At 49.0% G+C, this 15,561-nt stretch overlaps 2 protein-coding genes across 9 annotated transcripts in view; one reads left to right on the top strand and one right to left on the bottom strand.

Annotated features, from left to right (window-relative positions):
• PLAGL2 (PLAG1 like zinc finger 2) overlaps positions 1–15,561 on the top strand; it is a 53,743-nt gene that overhangs the window by 33,948 nt on the left and 4,234 nt on the right. For 3 of the 8 annotated variants that reach the window (XR_012676333.1, XR_012676332.1, XM_075166914.1), the window contains exons 1-4: positions 5,305–5,392; positions 8,480–8,589; positions 10,071–10,466; positions 11,400–11,995. Coding sequence is in view for 6 of the 8 variants with exons in the window: in XM_075166914.1 (XP_075023015.1) it covers positions 10,204–10,466; positions 11,400–11,995 (859 nt within the window). In the remaining 2 variants the exon portion in view is untranslated. Of the gene's footprint in view, positions 1–5,299; positions 5,393–8,479; positions 8,590–10,070; positions 10,467–11,399; positions 15,216–15,561 lie in introns of those variants that run through there. The other 5 variants (XM_075166909.1, XM_075166913.1, XM_075166910.1 and 2 more) reach the window with 5 other exon arrangements.
• On the bottom strand, positions 200–5,256 carry POFUT1 (protein O-fucosyltransferase 1). The gene is made up of 7 exons (XM_075166916.1): positions 5,086–5,256; positions 4,879–5,000; positions 4,553–4,735; positions 3,847–3,959; positions 2,981–3,173; positions 2,489–2,731; positions 200–2,058 (listed from the first exon to the last, which is right to left on the bottom strand). Exons 1-7 carry the CDS (start codon positions 5,231–5,233, stop codon positions 1,870–1,872), a joined length of 1,191 nt encoding a protein of 396 aa, XP_075023017.1. The 5' UTR covers positions 5,234–5,256; the 3' UTR covers positions 200–1,869.

The raw sequence follows: 15,561 nt of genomic DNA, 5'->3' as shown, positions 1-15,561 counted from the left end.
CCGGCAGCGCCGGCCCCCGCCCGAGTGCACCTCGCGCTCCTAGAACCCCAAAAGTCCCGGGTTTTGCCCCAGCCGGAGCCCGGGGAGCGCTGTGCTGCTGCTCGGCCACAGCCAGGCCGGCCCCGCCGAAGGCGCCGCCTCACGGGACGCTGAACCGGGAACACTGCGACGGAGGAAGGAACGTCCATGCAATACGAGAGAATACAAAATCAAGTGTTTATTATTACCAAAAATACCTTTTTTAAAAAAAAAAAAATTCTCTTTATACACTGTCTTCCCAGAGCGTCTGGAAAGGCTGCCCGTGCTCCGCAGTGAGGCGAGGCAGCCCCGACGCCACCACTCAGGACAGTCGAGTGAAATACCGAGGCGCGTGCAGGTGTCCGGCCACCCAGCTGCCAGAGGCCCTCAAACCACGAAACCCCACGAATTCCTGGAAGCCAGCACCCAGGAAACAAGGGACGAGTTTTTGCCACCCTGGCACTTTGGGTACCTTCTCTTTTGCTCGCTCCCTTGAGCCGTCAAACTCCGTCAAAACTCCGTCAAAGCTCAGGAACATTTCCAAGGAGGGAAAAAAAAAACCACCAAAAACCACCACCAAATAGACATTTAGAGTTAAACCCTTGTAAACGCTCAGCATCGTTTGGACCGTGGTAGTGCACTAGAGGCAGCCAGCCCAGGTACCACAGCTTCACCTAAGTGGCGTTTTTAAAAAAGAAACGGTAAGTTCTGTACTCAGTCTTTGGACAAAAAAATAAAGTCACAGGAGTACCAAAAGGCATTGGTCAAGTTGAGACTCACCACAACGGGATTATCGGTGTTCCCAGCACTAAACTGTACTGGGCCAAACTAAGGGTTTTTGAGCTGCTGTTTCACCATCAGCAAACACTTTCCACAGTTATCTCCACTGGGAGCTACCCCCCCAGACAAGGGTTCTGTTGTCAGAGGGGTTATTTTACAAAGTACAAAAACAAGAAAACAGAAAACATTAACACAGACCTAGGTACGACGTACACCAACCCCACTACGGCTACTTTAAAACTCCTAGCTCAAAACCAGTTTCATTTCTACCACCTGACATCAACAGCTACAGACCTACAAGCCTTAAACCTCCAACTCTCAACTGGCTATGGAAGACCTCCCATCTGTGTCCCTGCAAACGCCTTCTGCCCCGTTCCATGCAAAGACAGGCCGAGGAGGCAGCTGCCACAGTAAAACACACCCCCGCTGCGCTTCTCTGGCACCACTGAAGAGAACCAGGGGCCCCACGGCACCACTGCGAAGCAGGTACGAAATCTCTTTTGACAGGGGAATGGAAACCGAGGCACTGAGGTGACACGGGTCTAGTAAGGCAACAGCAGTACTCGATAAAACCCAGAGCTAACTTCGTCCTGAGCTTTACCTTGCACTCCCTTTCCAGGGACCGTGACATTCCTGACAATACTTTGCACTTAAAAGAACTTATGGTCAGTTTTGGACAAGAAGCTTCACAACATCTCCAGGTAAAATTTAAATTTAACGGAACAAAAAAAAAAATGGAGAAGAGGAAACCTGAGCAGCTGCTTCACCATGATTGCTGGCGAACCCCAAATAGTGAGAATGGAGAGCTATACAAACTACATCTTAAAAACTACATATAGTTTGTAGTTTCCTATAAACTACATGACTTAAAATTTCATTTCTGTCTGACCTCACGCTGGAAATACAGAAGTCAGACAGAACAGTCTAGAAGCGACTGTGAGGAGCACCACAGGGCAGAAGCAGGTCCGCGGCAGCCTGGCAGCGTGCTCTGCAGGCAGGAGAACGCTGTTAGCACCCTCGCAAGGTACCAAGCTCAGACCCCGAGAACTATGGAGCCTGTTCCTCTTTAGGTCAGAATTCATCCCGTAATCTTGGTGGGTGATCCATGCCAAAAAACGAAGAGGGTTTTCCATGCACGTCGCGCTCTCTTTTCACAAAAGCAGTAAACGAAGAGACACAGTTCCCAATAAAATGATCGGACTGGCCAAGAATATACAAATCAATCTGAGGCACTTCTGGCTGCAAGCTAACGACCTTGATCTGCAGGGAAACAAGGAAAGCAAATGAATCCAGTCATCTATTATTACAACCCAAATGCCTTGGCATAATATTAGAAATGGGAACATACAACAAAAAGAGAGTGGATTCTGTCTTAAGTTGCCCTGTAAGTCATTTACGAATAGATAAATGTCAAAACATTTTTGAAAATCACTTAGGTTTATTTAATTGAAGTCTTTTTCAAGGAGAAATTTACTACCATGCAGGATAATGCTCTTCAACCTCTAGGAAAGGAAGTTTTACAGTCTAATTTTTATTGCTATGAGCAAAATTCACTTTGAGATGCCAATATTTGTCTGTGAATAACATATTACATGACTGCCTGCCTGCTGTCCGTGGCAGCAATGGGCCGGAATCCAAGGAAGGCTTTTGTTAAAGCACTCCTGCCAGAATGGATTTCTGAAAGACTTACCTTTCCTTGGAAGAACTGCTGTATTTCCGTCGTGTAGGGCTCAGAGTCAGTAGCGATATAAACAGATTTAGCTTCTGTCTTTTTCACCCAGAGCTTGAGAGCACGCTTGATCTCTTTGAGGTCTGGCAGGCACATGTCCATGGTAAGAGGGACCGCAGTGCTTCGGTCGTAGCCCACACACTGAGGCGAAGCCATGAAGTGCGGCCCGGCCGTCCCGTCCTTTAACATATTGCACGCGTTTTTCTGTTGGAAGAAGAAAAGAGAAAATACCATGTTTGAATGGCAAGTGTGAGAAAACCCTACCATGTCCCCCACCTCTGCCAGCAGCGTTGCAGCCTGTTTGAAAGAGGAATCCTGGCGGCATTGCTAACAGGCAGGCAGTTACCGAGTGCCAGCAGGGCTCGGGCTGCCAGCCCAGAAGCACAGCTCCTCTTTCACAGCGCCTTAGCCACTGCAGGGGCTGCAGCAACCAGCCTCGCACGGGAGCCGTACCCAATCTGAGCCAATCCTCAGGTGAATTCCTACGTAGGGCCTGACCAGCAGAGAATGAATATAGGCTTCTCCTTTCTTCACCATTTCATCAGACCACACGATATACTTATGGAGGGGTCGGTGCTCCTCTAAGACTGGAAACTGGGCCGGAGCTCCAGGTAAGGCGAGTACAGGGTGCTCAGATGGTGAAAACCTATGGAAAAAAAACAGCAGACCGAAACATAACCTTGCATGCATCGTCTTGCACAAAGACTGTCAAGGTCAGAATGAAAACTATGAGCACCCTGAAATATGCAGCATCTATTGCTCCAAATTTACCCAAGATGAATTTTAACTGTTTTGCCATTTTGAACAGAACGTTGAAGCAAAAGTCAGGTACTGCATTTTACCTCAGACCTGGTAACAAATGACTTAGTATTATTTGACAGACAAAAGAGAAGAATGTCATGTGCATAGCAATGAGAGCTTATGTTTTCACCCCGGACTAGAGCAATTCTGTCACCCAAGCTTACTGATACGACTAAAGTGGCTCTGAAAACATGAGGTAACCAGCAAAATAGAGTTCGTGATCAGCAACTGAGAACCAAATTCTTTCTGAAGAATAATTACATATGTCATCAGTAATACTGTAACTAAATATTACTGGCTCAGAAGTCAATCAGCCTAACAGAGTTCACCTAATACTGCTCACAGGAAGAGGGTGCTCAGCAAATATTTAATGGAAAAAGCATTAAGATTTTTAATTATATTGCTAACTAACCCCTTTAATTTCTCCCCCACTTTACACAGTGACTAGCACAACTGTTTTCCTCAGTTACTCTAAATGCCTACGGTGGCACGCCACCACTTTTCCATCTTCTTGCTACCTTTGGATCCAATGGTCCTTGTAGGCGGGACTGAAGGAAATTCCCTTGAAGAGCTCAGACTTATCAAAATTCACTTGGAACTGATCCCAGAAGGGACCAAATGGATTTCCATCCTGCAAAGGAAAGACAAGTGTTCATTCAGTGCACACGCAGAGCCTGAAAGGCAGACTTAGCAAGATCCTGGGGTGCCAAGTTGAAGAGTTTTTCTCTTACGGGAAGAAAGCAGACTGAATATAACAGCCTGTTTGTCATACACCAGCTCCGCAAGAAGGAGAGAGTGAAACACATTAAAGAAAGAGTGAAACACATTAAAGTAAGTTAATTGAGAACTAATGCAAAGGCTGTCTTAAAAGAACAGGAACACCACAGCTCTCAAACTTGTATTTAAAAGAGGTTGCTTTAAAACCAGCTGGACAACTATCCCACAGATGGGAAACGGGCAGAGACCAGTGGGAGATAAGCTACAGATCTGCTGTCCTTACAGTCACAATCAAGTCTGGGGTGATGAAACCTGCTTGCACAGACCACTGTCCCGAACCCCAAGGATTTGCTGACAAAGAAAAGCGTGAAAGGAATGCCTCACCGACGGATTTGGGGTGGGTAACTCCTAAATTTGCAAATCAATGGCGACCTGAACGAGTCAGTCATTCCCCTTGGAACAGCGGCAGGATTAAACCACGCCCGCGGGGATGCAGGAGGAGCTCACCTTCATGGGACAAGTGCTTTTGTCAGCGCTTCTCTGAGCCGCCGCTTCGAAGCAGTAAGCCACCCGCTCGCCAGGAGGCCAGTGAACCGGCGCCAGCTCCTCCATGAAGTCCTCGAGGCTGATAACGCGGTGGTACCGCAGCAGCGGCTCCAGCCTGAAGTGCTCGGTGTAGGGGACGTGCAGCTGCGGACGAGAGGGACGGCCGCGCTCACGGGGCGGCGGTACGCAAAGCCCCGGGCGCAAAGCCTCCCCCTGGGGCCCGCACCTCACCCCGCCGCCCAGCCCGCCGCCCCCCCGCCCCGCCCGGCCTCCCCCCGGGGGCTCACGTTGGTGTAGGGCGGGCGGTGGTGGCGGTACTCGATCCACGGCGGCACGGCCAGGGTCCGGTTGAGGGCGCGGGCGAAGGCCAGGGCGCCCAGGAAGTGCTCGGCCTGGTTCCCGAAGCGGCCTGCAAGCGAGGGGCGAGAGCGGGGCTCAGCCGGGGCCTCCGCCGGGGGCTCCGCGCCGGGCCGGCCGCGGCGGGAGGGCCTCACCCATGCAGGGACAGTAGAGCAGGTAACCGGCCGCGTCCCAGGCGGGCGCCGCGCCGCCTCCCGCCGCTATCACCGCCAGCAGCAGGAGGACAACGACCGGCGGCGCCGCCATGGCGGCTGGGCGGAGGTCAACGAGAGGCGGCCCCATCCCGGCATGCCCCGCGGCCCGCCGGAACGGCCTCTCTAGCGGGAAGCGGCCACCATCGAGGCGGAAGCGGGAGAGCGACGTCACTCCCACAATGCCCCGCACAATGGGGCCGCCGGGGCCTGGGCCGGAGCCGCGCCTGGCGGGGCCCGGTGGAACGGGGTGAGTACGGGGCGGGGGGGAGAAAGGGGGGCGGCACCGGAGGAAGGGGGGTGAAGGGGGGTGAGGGGCGGTGTCACGGCGGCCCCCTCCCCTCGGCGGCGGGGTCCCCTCAGGGGAGAGGGGGGCGTGTGAGGAGGAGGAGGAAGGGGGGCGGGGGGGCGTAGGCCGGGCCCGCCTCTCCCCCTCCCTCCCCTCAGGGCTGCGCCATGGTAACGGGGGGGGGGCGGCACGTGTGCTCCCCCTGGCACCGGCCCGGCTGCATCCACGGAGCCTTCCCCGGGGGCGGGGGCGCTCCCGTTTCCCTCCCCGTGCAAACGGCGGAGCTGCCGGGGGGGGGCCCTCCGGAGGCAACTCGGCCCGCCCCCCCCCCGGCAGCTCCACCGGTTGCAACCAGCACGGCCGCACTCTGTCCTGGGGGCTTTGCAGCCACTTTGGGGCTGAGTGGGTGAAAAAAGCGGTTTTTTGTAGCATAAATAAATCATCCCGGAGCCATGTTGGCGTTTGGAGCTTTCCCGGTGGTGCAGGGAAGGAGTTCGGGCTTTTAAAATCCCGTCTGTTGTCATGTCAGGGAAGTGGAGGGTGAAGAAGGAGCTCGGTCGGATGGGAAAATCATCCTGCGGGGATGGTGTGTCTGCTTACATCCTATGGGAAAGGTGCAGCAGCTTTTCCCTGGGCTTTAAAAGTAAATGCAAGCTTTACGCAGAGTTTTTGCAAAATCTGTAAGTGATCAAGTGGGAGAAACTGATCCTGAGGCTTGAGCAGCTCAACTAGAAAAATGAGGCTGTTTGGATGTAAAAACCTACATATCTAGAAACGGCCAAAGTCACTCACTCCAAGAAAATAATGGTTTTTTTATGGGGGAAATCAGGGAATCATAATGACATGTGAGTTGGTGTTTGTAATTGTAGGAAAACTGTAAAAAAAAGGGTCAATGCAAGATGTGTAAGGAGGTAGGAGAGGATTTTTACATCCAGATGTGGCACTGGCAAGGCTGGTACTGAAGTACTGTATCTAGGTCTGGTATCCAGGTATTTTTCCCCCCGTATAATTAAAAAAACCCAATATTGGAAAACGGCAGAGGATGTAGAAAAGTCGCAAAGTGACCTGAGGTCCGGAAGCAGTGCCTTGCAGTCAGGGGTCGGAGCTGGACTTGATTAGAACACTATAAGGGAAGTAGGGGGTGATTTTGTTACCCTGTGTGGGGGCTTTGAGAGACCTGCTCCAGGGGATGTTGCTGCAGCAGTTTAAGATGTTACGGTCACCGGTTGTCATGTAGGAAAGTCAATAAAAGAATGAGTGAACCCATGCCCCGGCCGGGCCAGTGCCAGTCTGACACCGCAGCTGGGATCGCTGCAGGAGCTGGGTTTGTGGCACGGCACCGGGCTGAGGCGGAGTGCCCACCATGGATTCTGCCTCTGCTTTCTGCCACGTAGCTGGTACCTTCCGCTTGAGCAAGGTTAAGCTTTAACAACTTGAAATAGCTTAGCAAACCTGAGTGGGGGACTGATCTGGCTGGGGGAGGAAAAATTTAAAAAGAAGTTGCTTTTCAGCTGGGTCAGTTCCTTCAGCCACACCAGCCTGCAGCTGTAAAACAGCCGGCCGGTGCAGTGCAGAAGCGGGTGGTGAGGACTGCGGGGATGCAGAAGTCCCTAGGCCAACTTCCCTGTCCCCGCAGGAAGAAAAGCGACAGTACTGGAGCAGCTCCTTAGCAAAGGCACAGCGGGACTCAGCAGGTAGAAGCCAAGGACAGACAAATACAGACCAGACACAAGAGATGCCCTTTAGGGAAGAGAAACCGCAGCTCCACAATGCTGGGGCTGGTCGGGCAGCCTGCCGGGCCCCGCGTCCCTCCTCCCGCCGCTGCTGCATACCCGCTCTGAACAGATCAGCACAGCTTTGCTGTTGGGCTGGTCGGAAAACTCATCCAGGCTCCTTTTTATTTTTTCCTGATTATTTTTAACCTGGACAGTTCCCCCATCTGGTTCCCAGCCGAGGCTGCAAGGTTTTCCCGCACAGCTGAGGAAAGGTGCTCCGTGTCACAGGAGCGACTTCGAGGGGCAGAAAGTGCGCAGAAATGCTGTATCACTGAACCATACTTTGAGAAGGATTAAACGCTGGGACAAACTGTCAAAGCAGGTGGCGGACTCTATCCCAGGGACTTTCTGTGAAGCCCGAGAGCTTTTTTGTACGATGTACCAACTCAGACATGCCTCATTGTTTTCTGTGCAGTGACAAGTGGCTGGGATCTGATACATAGCATACGATCCATCAGCTTACCTGAGCTCTTCTAGCTTGCACAAACCTGATGACTGTAGTAGTGAAATAATTCGTATAAGTTGGCAGCCAGTGGGAACCCAGGTCTCAGGTGGATCGTATTTTTTTCCAGCTCTGCGTTCACCCTGCCAACCTCTTACCCTCTGTAGAAGTGAAGCAGAGGAAGATTCATCTGGTGATGGCGGTTTTCTGTAACCGACTTATCTGAGGTTTCTGGAGCTGCACAGACTAGACACATTTTTCCAGCATTAGTACAAAACTTTCCAAGATAACCAGGTTCCCCAGTGCTGGTACAAAGGCTGTGATGTACAAGATGTTCTCTGAACAAGTGCAGGTGAAGTGTTTCCAGACAGCGGCGACTGTTTGTCTCTGGTGGCTACAGAGTTATAGTGAACAGGGAGCACGTTGGAATCGTTCTTTGGGAAATGATACTAAGAAAACTAATTGAGTTTTTTAAAATGTAAATATGTAGATCACACAGAGAGTTCTGTAGCCAAGCATGAACTATGTTGTTGACCTTCCAGTGCTACTGTGTTTCATTGATACTATGCCAGACCCTCATCTTGTTTTTTCTTTCTTATTCCATAGCTGTCAGTGTCCTACCACATGCATTTAGACTTAGAAACAGACCCAAATAGGTAGAGTCCTTTTTCTTGCTAGAACCTCAAAATTCTAAAGGAAAATTGATGAAATTTTACAATAATCAATTACAGAAAATACTCATTTGTGTTTGGGTTTCTGCTCTGAAGGCGATAGACAGTTTATGTGCCTTACTATGAAAGACAGCAAAATTCAAACTCTGCCTTCTTTCAGGTAGCTTTGAAACTGGCACGGATGGCTGAGCTCGTTCAGAGGGAAGGAAGCAACTACCTGGCGAAAGTGGCAGAGGCTCCTGGAACACGTGCACAGCTCTGAAGCAGGAGGTAGAGAACATTTATCTTTTCTGGCACACATCTCTTACAGAGGTGAAATATTCACGGTCTTAGACACCTACAAGGGAAGACTGCTCTGAACCGCAGGACTCCTGCGCCCCGAGGGGTGGGAGCAGCCATCACATCACACTGGCTTGTACCAAAGTGGCACCTCAGCAGTTCTAGTCCTTTATTGTTGTGCTCTGCCTGAGTAGATTCAGCCCGCACAAAACTAAATTCCGTTCTTAATGGACGTTTCCAAACCTCACAGTGACACATTTTCTTGGAGTCGTCCCATTTCCCGGTGTTTTCCATCCTGAGGGAACCATTCATGGTATTGTGAGCGGTGGTGTAGTTACGGTTATTGTTATTTCAGCTATTCATAACGTTCAGTGGTGCGCTTTCTTAATGGGGGTTGGTTAGTTCCCTCGTAGTTGCACATCCTGCCCACAACTGGCACTCGTGTTGATGTGCAGGCAGGAAGTTCCTCCCTCTGAAGCAATCATGGAGTGAGAAAGAGCTTGAGGGTTTGATGCTATTTTAAGAAGAGTTTCACAGGCAGCTAAATTCAGCGAAAGAGATCTTTTCTGAGGTTTTTATTTCAGCTAACCGTTTACCAGTTTAGCTGTTGGTGGAACCATATAAAAATGCAGTACTTTACCAACAAGACAAACACAACTCAAGAACAACCTGCTAAAAGAGATTAATGTAGATTTTCATCAACATGAAAGCCAGCAGAGCATACAGGAGGTATATTTTGTTGAACAGGAAACCGTTTGAGCTTCCATTATCAATGGATGAGAGTGTAAAAGAAAAAAAATTGTTCATTACTGTAGAAAACTTGCTAATCCAGAAAGGCAGAATCTGCTCCACAGTAGAAAAGTGAAAATACAATGACTAATCACACCCTGAAGAGAAGCAGCATTTGTTGCCTTCCTGAAAAAGGTGTGATGTTGCTGATAATAGCAAGTTTTCTTCCTCAGCCCTGTTGACCCATGTGTGGTAATTCAGGTTGGTTTGCTAGGAGATGGTCTCACTAGTGCACCAGGTTGGTAGCAGAGTGGATGGAAAAGCGCCTTAGTTTCTCTGAGACGCTCTAGAAGGGAATTCCATGTAAGCAAAGGTCAAGAGCAAGTGAGAATAAACTGTGAAGAACACGAAAAAAGGGGATGAGAAGCGATCCACAAAACACACGGGGAAAGGTGAGGTATTTACAGCTGCAGAGAGACACCTATCTACAATATTTCAGGAGAAAATGCATGTGGCTCTTAATAGTTGCCAAAATGTAATTCAGAAGAAGTTTACCATCATTTTATTCAGGTAACAGGGGTTAAGGGAGAAAAGAACGAAACACATTCTGGAGATGGGAGTTTCCCGTGTCTGTGAACACACATCATCTTCACGTGTTTATAATGCTTGTTGAATGCTCACACAGGTTTGTGTGCACGGGTGAGAGTTGCAGTATCTTAACACCAACCCTCCTGTGATTTCAGATGAAGATGTTTTGCTATTAAAGCAGTTTGGTCACAGAGGGTTCCAACAGAAAACTGCACCGGGACAACATCACGGCAAGACGCCTGCAGGCTCGAGTTCTGCTTGACATGGCCATGTTCTACTAGACCTGCCATGACGGCATTTTTTCCCAGTGTTCCCAACTGGATTCAAGATGCAAAGCAGGAGGAGGAAGAGACAGGCTGGAAATTAGTCCCCAGACCAAGAGGTGAAGAGACCGAAAGTCAGGGAAAATGCCAATGTGAAATATCGGAGACCTCCTTCACTAATGTGGACAAGCTGAGAACTCACACACTTTCTCACACTGAGCAGAGACCATACAACTGCCCTCAGCTGCACTGTGGCAAAGCCTTTGCTTCTAAGTACAAGCTATATAGGTAGGTAACTGCTGAGTGCCTCTGCCGAACAGTGCTCCCCTACCAGAAGAGAAGGGAAAACCCCTCCATCGTGTTTTTTTGCTTGAATTTCTGAGAAGGTGGAGGAGGGGGAATGCCCTTGTTACCTTGCAAAGCAGTTGAGTCCCAGACGTTACCATACTTGGCATCTCTTTAAGCACTTTTCAGAGAACCTCAGATAATATTTTATCCTGAGCTCAAGCTGTTTTCTGTTTTACTAAGGAGGAAATTGAAGCAGAAAGTGAAGTTCACAGATTAAAAAACAAAATGAAAAGCAAGAATAGCATTCACATTTCATAAACCCCACCACTAACTTTAATCACAGGAATATTTCTATGGCAGCTATTGTTCTAGCATGAAGAAGTAGAGTTCCTATTTATGTACTGAAATATAGCAGAGAATAACTAAATGATGTGATCACTAGGAACTTGAAACTAGGTGAACCACAGTGTCAGAGTGTGTAAGATACCAAGGTGAAATCAGTCCACAGTGGCTGTCAACAGACATTGCCACAGTCTGATGCCTCCTGATGAAACGAAGCCATCTCACCAGCAGACAAGCATTTCTTGTCATAAACTACCAAGGTTTTCTTTGTCATTTCCCCCTTTGATAGCCTCAACAGAGAGAACAGGAGCTGAGTAGACGACTGAAGTATACCTGTGCGGAGGTGATGCGTTCTAGGGAGGACGGGCACTGCTGAGACAGACTCTGTAACTGTTGCTTGAAATGTTGTGCTGCTGTGCCTGGCGAGTCCCTGCTGCCTGTCCCAAGGGCAGCATCCTTTAGTGGCGGTAAAATGCCATCTGGGATTTTTGTGGCATAAAGTGTAGAACACAAGGAAAATTTTGAAAAAGTAACGTGTGTTCTCTTAGGGGTTGGACGCTAGTCTAAACTTTCCTGCTTTTCTCCCAAAAGGCATATGGCCACGCACTCTGCTCAGAAGCCTCATCAGTGTATGTACTGCGAGAAGATGTTTCACCGGAAAGATCACCTTCGCAACCACCTCCAGACCCACGATCCCAACAAGGAGGCCCTCCACTGTCCTGAGTGTGGCAAGAACTACAACACGAAACTCGGCTTCAGGCGGCATCTGGCCATGCACGCAGCTGCCAGTGGTGATCTCAGCTGCAAGGTGTGCCTCCAGACGTTTGAAAGTACCCAAGTCCTGCTGGAGCACCTCAAGGCTCATTCTAGGCGGGCTTCTGGCGGAGCGAAGGAAAAGAAGCATCCGTGTGACCACTGTGATAGGCGCTTCTACACCCGGAAAGACGTGCGGAGACACTTGGTAGTGCACACGGGGCGGAAGGACTTCTTGTGCCAGTACTGTGCTCAGAGGTTTGGGAGGAAGGATCATCTGACCAGGCACATGAAGAAAAGCCACTCCCAGGAACTGCTGAAGATTAAGACAGAGCCAGTTGACATGCTGGGTCTCCTAAGCTGCAGCTCATCTGTCGCAGTGAAAGAAGAGCTGAGTCCCGTCCTGTGTATGGCGTCCAGAGACATGATAGGTGGTAAGAGCTTCCCTGGCATGTTGCCTGTGGGCATGTACAGCACACATCTCCAGACCATGCCAAGCTCAGGGATGCCCCATTCTTTGGTTCCTAATTCTCTTCCAATGGGAATGAGCTATCCCCTGGAGTCTTCTTCTCCCATCTCCTCCCCACCGCAACCTCCTCCAAAGTATCAGCTTGGATCTACCTCATATTTGCCTGAGAAACTACCCAAAGTAGAGGTGGACAGCTTTTTGTCAGACTTCCCTGGCAGCCTGTCTCTCTCATCTGGTGAGCCTCAGTCCTCTTCGCCTCAGCCACCCCCGCTGGATGAGGCTTTGCTTTCCAAGAGCCCTGCTAACCTTTCAGAGGCGCTCTGTGCTGCTAACATGGACTTTTCTCATCTTCTTGGCTTCCTCCCCCTAAATCTTCCTCCTTGCAATCCACCTGTATCATCAGGGGGATTGGTCATGGGCTACTCACAGGGGGAGACACAGCCACTGCTTACCACTTTGCAACATCAACCTCAAGAATCTCCTGGAGCTGGGGCCTCGCTGAACTTTGGGCCCCTTCATTCATTGCCCCCTGTCTTCACCTCCAGCTTGAGCACAACGACGCTGCCACGTTTCCACCAGGCATTCCAATAAGCCGGAAATAGCACTGGAGAACAGATCTTTCAGTCACCCTTTTGTGGAGAGCCTTAAAAACGCACAACTCTTACTTCCCTTTGGGGTGTGAAAGCTTTGCAAAGCTGTTTCAGACAGGAGGTTTCTGATCTCTGGAGGGAGCACTTGTAGACTGGAACAGCAGATATCCCCGTGCAAGTCCAGTCCTGTACAGCGAAAAGATTTCAGCTAATAGACTGGATATATTTTATCTATTTTTTAATCTGTGAATCAGGAGCCACGCTTAGCACTGACCTTCCCTGAGATCCTGGAGCTATGTTCCTCTTTGGGAAGGGACTGTCCCTGGGAAGGAGGTGAGACTCTTTCATCTTGGGCTAAACTTTTGAAGAGTCCAGCTTCCATTTCATGTTATCACACTGCAATTCTGGCAAAACAGCCAACACCTCCACATGGAGAAGGAGCAGTCAGCACACCCGCTCTGTATGAAGCCAAGGGGGAAGGGGCTGTCCTTCCCCACTACCTCTCATCCCGTCACCTAATACAGCTTACTCCACCGAATACAGCTTACTCCACATCAGTGTTAAGCAACAAGACCGTTTACACAGTGAATTCAGAGACATCACCTCATTCTTCTTTGCGGAGCCGTTAGGTTAAACTCATTACAGTGAACATTGTTTACACAACACAAATCTGTTTCCGCCATTACAAAAATAGGAGGCACCAGAATACACTGGGTTTATATCTGGTGTAGCTAGAACACTGTTTACACAACGAAGTCAGGTTGCACTGATTTCTCTTCACTTATCATGTTCTTCCCCCATGGGGAAATACACTGCTTTTTGGACCACTTCAGCCTCTGCCACTGTAGGCAGCAGCTTCCCGCGTTTTCTCTCCGGCTATCCACGTGTCAAGGGGATGGAGCAGCTCTCGCAACTTAGCTTGGTTTTGTGGTGTTCGGATAGAGCCCTTTTAAAGATCTCCCACAGGCAAACAGATCGTGCATCTGTTCTGGAAACCAAAGCATGTGAAAAAGCTAGGTTAGGAGCTCGGGGCCGGCAGCGTTGAGTGCTGTCGTACCAGGCGTGGATGAGATCAGGCTGCAGGCCGCCGCTCTGTAGGTTCCCTTGAGATGAGGAGCAGAGTACAAGTTTCTAGGTTTTTTTACCACAACAGTTCAGTGAGGTCAGTACCCTTTTGGCTTATCCATGAAGCAGCCTCAAGAGATATACTTTTACCTCTCTCCTAGGGCGCTAACATCCAGGAATCAGGAGGAAAAATTGGTCCCAGCTTCATGTACACTCTGTCAGTGTATTTGAAGCGTTTTCCCCAACACTAATAGTTCTAACAAACGCTGAGGGTTTGGGCCTGCAGTCACCCTTTCACTTAGGATTTGGTTCCACTGGCCTTTTTGTTCTCTCCTTCTCGAGCCTTGTCTCCTGAAGTTAAAGTCCTGCTTCCCCTGCTCCCTGCCTCGCCTCTTAAATCCTTCCACGGACTGTCTCCCTGCTGAGGGCAGAAGGGTCGCACTGGGACGTGGCAGCCAGCTGCTGATGCCAATTAGCACCTGTAATCATCTCCTGCTCTCGTTTTCCTGGGCACTTGTACTGCAGATGGTAACATACGGAGGTCAATCTCACTATACGCTGGTGCATGTTTATCAATATAGACACGCAGGTCTTCATACCTCAGCATGGAGGAACCATTGTAGGCCGATATAAACTCAGAAATCTGTCAATATTGTTCTCCATAAATCTAGAAAATGCACAATCTACCTCTACTCTGTTATCTCAGCTCCTTCAGTGAAGTCAGATGCTGTCCTCCCTCATCTCCCCAGAGTACATCCGTTTCAGCCCATGCGTATTACTTTCTGCTGAGCCATTGATCCCACAGCGTGACGTTAGCCGTGCCTCGTTTGTTCATAGGCTTGTCCCCTTTCCATTTTACTCAAGAATTTTATTTTTAATTTAGTTTAGTAATTCTTCCCAGAATGACTGTTTAGTGATCCATTGATTCTCCAAGACATAGATCAGTTGTTTTAGGTTAGCCAGCAATGCTGCAAATAATACTTTTGTATCAAAATGTAATATAAGATTTATTTACCTCAGCAATATCCTGTGGCCATGATCTCCCCGAGTTAAATGCAGTACTTCCTTTCCTCCACTGTAAAATGTTGCCTTTCGAAGTTCAACGAGTGCCTTGTTCTCTAACATAGAAAAGGTAAATAGGGCATTTCAGCTAGTCTTCTGTTTACCGTCATTGAATACCTCAGGCCTGTCTTCTGTTGCTTTTCTCTTTGCAAATTAAAGAGTTTCACACTGTTACCAATTATATGCAAGCCTTATCCCTGTCTTCAGTTGAGAGGATTTTTTTTTTTTTAAGAAATAAATAGTCAGAACTGATCACTTGCTGCAAGTGAGGATTATCAGATTTATGCAATGCCATCATACACCTTCTTCTGTTCCAGAACATTCAGCTTTCTTGCTTTTTGCCTGCATTATACTCTGAACAGTTGTCATCACTGGAATTCCTTTAGCAGTGGTAGCTAAACTTAGAGCCAGGCATCTTTTTCCTGCCAGTAGTCTGTCAAAGAATAAACAGAATTCATTTTGCTATTATTTGCACGTGTGATTTGCTTTCCACAGTTATTCTAACAAGCAGAATGGCAATAACATTTGTCAATGAAAGGAAAGTTTAAACCAGCAAAGGGAGCGTGTTCAGAGACAGCACGCTGGAGCTAATACCAGGTATTTGCGCTGGAAAACGGATTCGAAGTTCCCATTCCACAACAGACCTTATAAACTGCAAGTATTCTGTCAGCCAGTCTACAACTAATGAGGCTACTTCCATTTCAAATGCTAAGTATGCAAGTCACAAAACACATTATTTCCTGAAGCTAGTTAGCGAACAACTTTTACCTGTTCATAAGAAAAAACTTTGAGCATCTAAGCTCCACCACTTGGG

This window comes from Calonectris borealis, chromosome 17 (genome assembly GCF_964195595.1).
Source record: "Calonectris borealis chromosome 17, bCalBor7.hap1.2, whole genome shotgun sequence".
NCBI classification, from domain to species: Eukaryota; Metazoa; Chordata; class Aves; order Procellariiformes; family Procellariidae; genus Calonectris; species Calonectris borealis.
This window is presented reverse-complemented; position numbering and strand designations above follow the sequence as displayed.

Bases quoted from the DNA above. Each gene is read 5' to 3' on its own strand.
- POFUT1 (XM_075166916.1), bottom strand. From the start codon at position 5,233: ATGGGGCCGCCTCTCGTTGACCTCCGCCCAGCCGCCATGGCGGCGCCG. The intron at 3,960-4,552 runs GTGAGCTCCTCC...TTTCCTTTGCAG, and splicing joins AAAGCACTTGTCCCATGAAG to GATGGAAATCCATTTGGTCC. The intron at 3,174-3,846 runs GTAGCAAGAAGA...TTTTTTCCATAG, and splicing joins AAGGACCATTGGATCCAAAG to GTTTTCACCATCTGAGCACC.